Source organism: Semicossyphus pulcher, unplaced genomic scaffold (genome assembly GCF_022749685.1).
Source record: "Semicossyphus pulcher isolate SPU_LCO1_2020_fin unplaced genomic scaffold, fSemPul1.0.p SCAF_10, whole genome shotgun sequence".
NCBI lineage: Eukaryota > Metazoa > Chordata > Actinopteri > Labriformes > Labridae > Semicossyphus > Semicossyphus pulcher.
In genome coordinates this window covers 24,480,652-24,490,684 of record NW_027211604.1, presented here as the reverse complement: position 1 = coordinate 24,490,684, position 10,033 = coordinate 24,480,652, and the positions used below count along the sequence as shown (strand labels likewise).

At 40.1% G+C, this 10,033-nt stretch overlaps 1 protein-coding gene across 1 annotated transcript; it reads right to left on the bottom strand.

Moving 5' to 3' along the window:
* Positions 1–933: 933 nt before the first annotated feature.
* vkorc1l1 (vitamin K epoxide reductase complex, subunit 1-like 1) lies at positions 934–8,442 on the bottom strand. The gene is made up of 3 exons (XM_069673173.1): positions 8,239–8,442; positions 4,774–4,883; positions 934–2,329 (listed from the first exon to the last, which is right to left on the bottom strand). The coding sequence occupies exons 1-3, from the start codon at positions 8,427–8,429 to the stop codon at positions 2,103–2,105; spliced, it is 528 nt and encodes a 175-aa protein (XP_069529274.1). The 5' UTR covers positions 8,430–8,442; the 3' UTR covers positions 934–2,102.
* Positions 8,443–10,033: the final 1,591 nt, after the last annotated feature.

Genomic DNA, 10,033 nt, shown 5'->3' with positions numbered 1-10,033 from the left:
GACTGCAATGACTCTCCTGATAGTTTCTATCATCAATACGTGAACAAAAAAAACCGTCATGGGGGATTCGAATGCTATAAAAAGGTGAAGGGGTGTGGAGACTAACCGTGATGGAAACTATTAACAAGCTGGTTGAACACCACAGATGAATCACATTATTACAGTTATTACTACGACTGCTCTACGTCTTTGACAGTGAGTGTAAGATTGTCTGATGGCCGACGTACGCTTAAAGCCAGGAGATAGCAGTGTACCATGCATCCAACAGGACACATCAAACAGTGGATTCTGGATGGAAAAGAGACAATGGATCGACTCTGAACTGGAACACTGATGATTTCTAGCAGAGCCACAACAAGCTGTGACCTATCTGTTTACGAACCATGCTATGCTAGCTCGACCGCTCGGTGAGGAGCTTCAGTGTTGATCTTAGAAAGCCAGCAGCACCCTGGATCTCCTTCCTAACAGACCCCATAGGGCTTGGCATACTGTTCTGTTTTCTTACACCTCGTTAGGTTTCTGTCAGACATTCTCCAAATTTTGTTCACATCCTGCAAATGAACAGCAACTCAGCTTTGCAAGATCACCGCTACTGTTCAATTGACATCAAATGTATACAGGCCGCACGGGGAACGAAAGCAAGATGAGCTTCAACACAACTGAAACAGCCAGAGAAAGAGATGCTTCTGCCACCAGGCCGCTCTACCTTTGAGCAGACAATCACAGTGTAGCAGCCTTTGCTACCTCGAGAGACTATTAGGGAGGGAAAAAACACTTGACTGGTATCTTAATTTACAAAACTGTGATCATAAAAATAAAGCCTCGGACCTGTGACAATAAAACAACGAGCAAAAACTGGTGTTAACAGGACATGAACCCCCCCCCCACCCCGACTGTAAAAAAAAAGGAAGGTAATTCACCTTAACACTCCTTTAGGCACATAAGTCTGTATGGATCCCACTCGAGCGGTGGTCAGGAATGCTTTTCACACAATAACAAAAGAAAAAAACAGAGAGTGAGGGTGCCTTGATGCAAACATGGTGGAGAGAACTCATAGTTCTGTTTAAAAGACTCGTGTCGGTGGCTTCAGATGAAACAGTAACCACGTACAACAAAGAAATCCACACGACTCTGAACGGCATGCCTGACCAGGTTCACAGGACGAGCACATCTTCAGACTCGTCCGTCTAACCGGGACCTCCATCGCTTTTTTGTTCCAGATTTAACTCTCCTGTTTTATTGGCGTTTTTTTCTTTTTGTTTCGTTTTTCCTTTAAAGGTTTGTTTGTGTCAACACTAAGTCACAATCTAGCCTGGAATATTGCTCAGCAGCTATTTACAGAATTGCAAAACAAACAATCGGACTGATCTACGCACAATATCTCACATTGTCCTGTGTTTACTTTTAGTGGTCCTCTTCAAAAACAAACGTACTACAAAGTGTAAACATGAAAGAAAGTAGTCTGTATAAATGGGACTCGTTTTCGCCCCGCCCTCCCCCCTCTTGCCAAAGAACCTCATCCGCAAAGTGTAACCGATAACCTAATGAGTGTTTTTTCCAATTGTGGGACCCTTGATTCAGAGTTTTAGTGCAGATCCGCTGTGCAGTTAAAGGACCTCTCTAACCGTTTCAAGTAAACCCCTTTGAAGTCTTGTTTTTCTTCCGTTCTGCGATCCTTTTTGTTCAACACAGAGCTGTCCTCCATCGCTCTGTGTTGTAGATTCTGCCTCTGCTGTCTCGGTTTGAAGTGTTTCCCCAGACACACACACGCACACACGCTCTCACACTCACTCACACACAATCACACACACACACACACACACACACAAACAAACAGCCTGCCCCTTCCTTAAGTGAGTACAATGTTAAACAAGGAGAAAGAAATTAAAAGAAAATCATCTTTCACTTACAGATCCTTCCGTGTTTTGCAACATTGAGATGTCAGGCCCAACATTTAAGTTAAATTTCTTCATTTTTTTGAACACACAGCAGAATAAACATTGTTTTGGAAGCAAGGTCTCCTGGTGGCAAGTCAAATGTTCAGAGGTCACATTTCTTTTTTTTGTTGTTGTTGTCGTATTTTTCTTGCCGCTCTCGAAAGCTTAGTCCTGCTTGGCCTGAAGCTGCTGCTTCCAGGCTTCGTTCAAGTAAACCAGTCGCTTGTAGTTGAGAATAAAGAGAATGAAGTTCAGCGCATATGTGGTGATGCAGATGATGCAGAAGTCCTTTAGGACAAAGTAGAGGATGTAGCCCAGGTAGAGCGAACCCACTACCGACAAGATGGATGTCGTCATGAGAATAAGGGCGGCCATTGCACTGACAGTCATTCCTACGGTGAGAAACACAAACTAAAGCTTAGGACAAAAATAACTGGAAAAAGACACACAACCTGAAAACACACAAACAACCTGCTGAGTGAGCTCTTTCCTCAGTTCTTCTTTTTATGTTCCAGCCTCCTCGTGATGACAGTCGGCTTAAACTCTGTGTAGACTCTTCAGATTATTCTGTTGTCACACGGGGAGCAGTCATACTTCTGAGGCAAAGTTTTCTCACCATTTGTTATATTTTTCAAGCTTTGTAGCATCTGTTGCTTCAAAAAGCCTGACTGATATGTGAGTTTTGAGGCCGATACAGATACCGATTCAGAGGGGAACATTTTACAGACTAACCGCATGTTTGCCGATAAAGTGAATTTTTGAGCTGGAATTAAAATATTAATACTCTGTGTGAATTTTGCTTCGCTATGACAATACAAAGAACAAACAACTGAACAAATAACTTATACATACATTGTCAACCAATTCCAGTGTAGACCACCATCTGCTCAGGTGTGATGCTCAGCTACATGTGCTGCAGACAGTGCTGGGAGTATTGTAACGTATGGAGTCAAAGCTCATGCTGCACAACAAACTATAATAAACTATTTTTAAATCAGCCAATTGATTTTTTTAATGCGTTAAATGTTCTTAAAAGAAATTTTCATATCAGTGCATATCAGAAAACATACGTTGATATCGATATATATCTGTGACAGGCTCATATCACCCCTGAATACTGGCTGAGTGAGATATCTGTCAGTCTCTACTGCTAAACGACTTGTTGCACCTCGTCCTCAGGCCGGTCTCCCCTTTCAACATACATTTGGAATTAATATATGATGCTTTCATAAATTAATTTATCCTAAAACGTTAGCCGGTCGCTGCCACAGTGCCTTGAATAAGTATTCACTTTTCATTTTACAACTTCAAAATAAGATAGCTGTGTGATGGACCAACACCAAACAGTCCATACATTTAATATGGGAGTGGGAACATAACATGGAATCCAATTATTTTTTTAAATGAAATATAAAATGTTTTGAGCATTTTGCTTTGAAACCCTTAAAACGATAATGTGCAACAACTTGTGCATCCCACACGTGAGCGCTGATTCAAACTCCAGGATGTTGAAAAGTCAATAATACTGAATACAGAATACTTCTGCATGTTTGAGTAACACAGATTGATCGTTTAAAACTAAAGGAATGAGGAAGATGCATATCAGCGGGCTGTGGCGGCTCACAGGGCTCAGTGTGCAGCTCTGAGTTAGTGTGCTTGATTAACTGAAATGATTGTTCACCTTCAATAAACGTTTAACACAGGGCTGTTCAAAATTCAGGTATTAAATCCTATACATACATATAAACATGTATTCAAGTAACGTACTAATACCTTATTCTGAGATACTTTACAAGTACTACACCTGTGTATTTCCCTTTTATTATTGTACCCTTTACTCCACCACAGAACTTGCATGTTAATTTGCAGATGCAGATAATTACAACACAACATAAGACACTAATAGATTGTGTTGTGTTTTTAAAGACTTAATGCTCAAGCGACAATAAAGTAAACTATTAGTAACTATAAAGCAAATTTACCTAAAAGTAGTCCCACCTTTACCCGCTGCAACATTACGGTGATGCTCACATTAACGCATCAACAACTATGATTCAATTATACGTTAAATATTATTCTGAAAGGGGCCATTCTGCATTATAAGTCCTTTTTGTTTTGGATATTTAAGTGTATTTTGATGCTAAGTGTTCCCACGCTGAACAGGGGCATACATTTGAGCTGAAAGCCTTTGCTGTGCAGATTCTTGAGTTATGCCTTCTCACAAATATTGCTCGGCCAAACGCCATGAGAATAATAAAAGTTGTGAAACTAAGTGGCTCTGCCTTTAATATGGAAATCTTGACCCGCTGTAGCAGTTTGGCTTAACTGGGCAGCTATTGTGTTAGTCAAATGAGTGGTAACTGCTGTGCCTAAAAGGACCTCTTGTTCTGTGGCAGCGCCAGGTGGCCAGGCAAGCCTACAGGCCACTGTGCAGGAAAACATGTCAAACCAGCATGACTGAGTCAGCAACATTATCAGTGTACTGAAGGGAGGAGAACGTGACTGAATGTAACCAAAGGGAGGAAAAGCCTCAAGTTAAAACAAGTCACACAGAAGGTTAAACATTTACGTTCCTCATTAGACGCAGCTTCATAAAAGTGAAGCCACAAAAACCTCATGACTGTAGTTCTGTATGACAAGCCTCCCATTTAACAACATGGTTATATTTATACATGACCACTAAACATGATTTCAGTGTCATGTGAGTCAGCTTTAGTCTGGTATAGCTGTGATGTCAGGGGAAGGCAAAGTGCTGAGTCAGCACTAGTTGCTTGGGGATGTGTCACTGAAATATTAAATACTTACACATAACTCTTGAATAAAACGGATATCTTACCTAGTAGAAGCTGAAAGGCATAAAAGACGATCCCGTAGACACTGTTTGGTTGGTTCAGTGCGCTGTCGTTTCCAAAAATTGAGCCCAGGAGTCCAAATCCTCGACCCCACCTAGAGCACACAGAAACATCGGCAGAGACGGCAGTTACAACTTTAGTTCATGGGAACAGAAATAAATCAGACTGTATCACAGCGGGGGACAAGCAAAACCCAATGAGGCCGTCTAATTAGTTTACAGCATCAGACCCGAGGCTTCCCAATGTTTGTCTGCCAGGAACCTGAAGTACCTGCTAGTTGAAGTTTGCTGGAAGGCTAAACTGTGTTTTCAGAAAGGCAAATAACAGTTTACAGTATTTTAGTGTTCACTGAGCTAAAGCTGCAAGGAATAGGCTAACAACCAACTATTATCTTTGTTCATGTTTAAGGTGCAGATTATTTTCTCAGTGAGTTCTTTTGTATACAAATGTCACAAAACAGTCAATAAAGCGTCCCAGCGCCTGAGATGAGGTCTCAAAATGTCTCGTTTTGTCCGGCCAACAGTCCAAAACCAAAGATAACAGTTACTTTTCTGATGATCAACTGATCAATTAATTGACTCAACTAATCTGGACTTTGTAGTAGGAAAAAATCCCTCTATCCCACACATTATACTGACAACACTCGAGTACTTCAATGTGTCACAGATGAGAGGTAACCCCTTCATTGAGCTTGTCTGGTTTAAAGAGCTCTTTAGGAGCCGTCTCAAGAGGAGGAAAGTGGTGGGACATCCACTGGGGAAATATTCTCTCGTCCCCATTTATTAATACAATTCTGCTGTGCACTAACTGTAAACCCCTTCAACACTTTGCGTACAGTGTCCTAAGAATAAAATCTTGAATGTTATATATATTTTTAGGAGTTGTTTTTGGGCTGCAGCTGTAACTCGAGTAACTCCCAGTGCCGTACAGTTCTCCCCTAAAGCTGTGCTGGAAAATAAATGAGTTGTGCTGCTACTTGTCGTTTTGAAAAACGTTGGACAAACTTTAAAGCGGACAGATGTTTTGCTCAAGGTGAAACGATGCAGAATTGAACAACTCACAGACGACTGAGGAATTTTTTTTTGGAAAGATGTTCTTCACTTTTCGTTAGCACTAATGCATGCAGCAATGTTGACATTTAACCTGTGTACAGTGGCCTATTGGAAGTTGCAGCAGTTTTGTACCATAATTACCAATTTAAAAAAAAAACCCATTTATCTGTAGCATAAATTTAACTCAAATTATAATATTGATTTATCACCAGCTCGAGCTTGTCGCAAAGTCTGTTGGGATTCAATTTGTGGTAAATTTCACTAATGTCAAGTGCTTGTAGATTTCTTTAAAAAAAAACACAACTTACAGCACAGATGAGATAGATGTTAACTGTTTTTGCTTATTTAATTCACACAGAAGGAAACGTATCCAACATGTTCAGTAATCATAACATATATTTCACATCATCTAAAACTCTTTCCGCTCTAAAGCGCTTCATTTTGAAAGTGCATCTAATATTGCCTAAAATTACGAATCATAAATGGTACATCATTTTTCATATTTTTATTATGTTTTCGTGAAAATTAGAACTAATTCAGTATGAACTCCTACATTTTTTATGGCTCATTTGAGACTATGTTGCAGCAGTACAGCTAAAAGAGGCTCGTTCAATAAGTCTTTTATGTCTCCTCAGTTACCACAACCACATGACCAATTGTGCCCTAAAGGCTGATATTGAGCCAAGGGGACCACAGTCCACCTGTAAAACCAAGCTTTAACATATTTGGACAGATTGATGGTAATAGTTTGCAATGATGCAAGTATGAAGCCATTTTGATAAAAATGGCGCATGACAGTTATGTCTTTGTTTGCAATATGTTTAGCCTTCTCATCATTTCATTTATTACTATGTGGGAGCGCATTCACCTGGTGTATAATAAATTGTAGTTCCCCACATTGCACACAGTCATCCAATATCTCTACTACAGCAGGCATTCTGGCCACTGTTTCAAGGCTTTATATTATTATATAATATGTTATTATTTATATTATTATACTTTATATATTATATATATATATCATATTCCAATATGCATTTGAGGAGACATGCACAAAACATGGGTAATAAAAATAACAAAGACAACAATCTGCAACACCACATACAGTGTAATTACTTTCTCGGCATACCTCAATGGGATGAGAGATAAGACTGTTGATATACTGATATAAAGAATGTTTGGACCAAAATACAAACTGCTAGGATTGTCTTTTTGTCTTTCACTATTTACTATTTGCAAAGACATTCAGTCATAACTGATGGTTCACAGCTTATTTTCACTGAAAAGGTATGACTGTCACTAATATGCAGACAAAGAATTCACTCACTCATCTCACAGGCTAATGTACTAACCGTAAACTAAGACAGGTTGCATTCCAGATATGCTGCGGGTGTTTGTTCAGGGCCTAGAAAGACTGTTATTCAGTGTGATTCAATAGATGTGGTTAACTTATTAATAGTTGCATTCCCATGTAAAGCCGGTATGGCCACTTCTTGGTTTTATACAGGAAAAACATGAAGTAAAAGAATGTTATTCTACATTGCTGACAGTTTACACAAAGCTCAAGTAAAACTTCAGCAGTAGCTGTATCTGTATAGTTGAGGCTGTTTATCTATCTGCTAACAATGTGTGACTGTGACAGCACTGAATCTTTAAGGTGGCCTACACTGTTACAGTCCCCCCACACTGACCTCTGCAGCAGCTGTGTGCTCTGTCCCTTTAGGTAGCTCGGGTTTAGCCCCTTGGACAGCCTGATAGCTGCCCGGTGACATTAGCATGACAGCGAATGACAGCAGCGTGACAGCTTACGTGGGCGCTAGCCCGTGGGCTAAAAAGTTATGTTACCCAGAAACATCAACATTAAGCTAGCCAGTTAACATAAATCATAGTTTTGAATGAATGGCTTCATTTAGCAACAACACACATGCAACAATAACGTTACACTGACAAGCTATACTCAACTTTTGTGCTCAAGTTGCAGTAACAGATGCGTTACACTCACATATTCAGAGAGCATCCAGTACCATCTGTTAAACTTATCGGTTGATGATTTAACAATGCTTGCTGCTCTCTGGTGAAGCTAACAGGCTACGAAGTATAACGTTAACAGATGGGCTGCGTTAGCTAACAGTTAGCGCTGCTAGCATCATCGCGCTACATGGCTAATGTTTTGCTTATTGAATGATAAGCTAAAAGTTAACTTGTATCACACACGTTATTTAACAAACCGCCAGCTCGCGGCATGCCAGCAAGTTATAGTTAGCAGTTAGCATCAGCGGTAGAGGGCAGCCGGCAAATGTTAGCTGAGTGCATCTGACAGTTTGAAGCGCGCAGCCCTTCCCAGATCGCCACAATAGCAGCAGCTTCATTGAGCGCTCTTTGCTGAATTCAAATTACCTTGAGCTGAACACTTTCGAACAGCTGATGGAGCTGCTGACGTCGCACATAGCCTTATAACTCGGATCCCGAGCCTTTTCCCTCTCCACGTGAAAGGCATATAGAGACAACAGTATGCCCAACAGGCAGACAAGAAGCCGAGCTATTCTTTCCCACCGAGGGGTGGACACTCTCAGGACGGGCGCCGCCATCACTCTCTGGCCTAGCTGGAGACACGCATAGACACGCAGCGAGCTCGCCTGTGAGACACAACTGCGACGTGGAAAAGCGTCATTACGTCACACGCCTTCAGAGGCGGAACGCTGTGTTCCCAGGAACAAAAACTGTACATAAACATTGAATATGGTGATTTTTTTTTTTTACACATTTAACACATTCATTCTTTTGATTCAAACGTTTCAACTCATTCACACATTTGAATGTTTTATTGCAAATTCTTTTCGCACATTCAGATATCGTGATACACACCTGCAATACAGTATATTTGCCCCTATGTTAACTCCCCAACACACTTCAATCTATTAATATGCGGGCAAATAAACGATCTTTGGATTTCTAACAGGGCAATTTTATACAATTATATACATTTTAAACATATTTTTTTATCTAACTCAGGGGGTAACACATGAGTTCAAGACAGAGTGCGGTTTGTGCATTATTGGGTATTTAAAACATGCAATTAAGAGTCATGTAAACCATTCACGTAACTCCCATTAATATGTACATTTACAGAAAGGCTATCAAATACATTTTAGCCTCTAAAGGTCCCTTAACTTATTCTCTCGTAAAATTATGTAATAATTATGTCATAACATTACATAGGCTAATATTGCCACTTCTCTTTCAAATAGGAATTTGATTAGTTTTTTGTCCAATGTTGTCATTCATAGGCTACACATAACTCATTAATTCACGAAACAAGAAAAAGAAAACAAACAAAAAAGACACTAATATTCAGTCCAAAATGAGAACATGCCAGAAACAAAATTCATAGAAAGTAAATAAGCAATTCATAGCAATATTTTCCAATAACCAGCGCAATATCTTAATTTAAGCATATCATCCTCATACAGTACAATCAATCAGAACTACCCTGTTGCACGGCCAACATCACGTGACTCCATGTATATAAACACAGGGTGACATCATCTGTTTACTTGCTCCTAGACTCGTCTGGTAGAAAGTGCTGCAGCATTCCGTCTCCAAATGGCGACAGATATGGAAAGATTTGTTTCCTTTGAGGAAGCTCATTACGATCAATATGACTATTACAATCTGCTTGAATACTCGTGCCATGCCTGCGGCAAAGGGAGAAGCAAGAGAGAGATCGAGCTGAACACAAACCGCCATTGCCCCGCCGGACACGAAAGGAAAATAGCAGAAAAATTTCACAACAGCGAAATGAAACGCAGGCGAACCAAGAGCTCGTCGTCTTGATGGCTTTACTCGATGTTTACAGGTAAAAACTGGCCTTTGGAGTCTGAATATGGTTTTTAGTATCAGTTGAAAAGCCCCTTTTGTTCAACAGTCGGCCTTGGAAATAGAAAAACAACAACCTCCTGCCTGGATATTTGCATAACGAGATCCTGCAGACTAGTCGAGCAGTAAACTCCCATAAATGTGAGGTAAACAACGCCTGTTATTGTCAGGTACATTAAGGTCACTCTGTTAGGTAGAGCTGTATGGATCAAGCAATTTCTCTTTAGCATCTTTAACACATTATTTTTTAACATGTAATCAAACCTTGTTTTTTGTTTTTTTTGCAAAGATGGAGCTGTTTTAACACCTTAAGCTA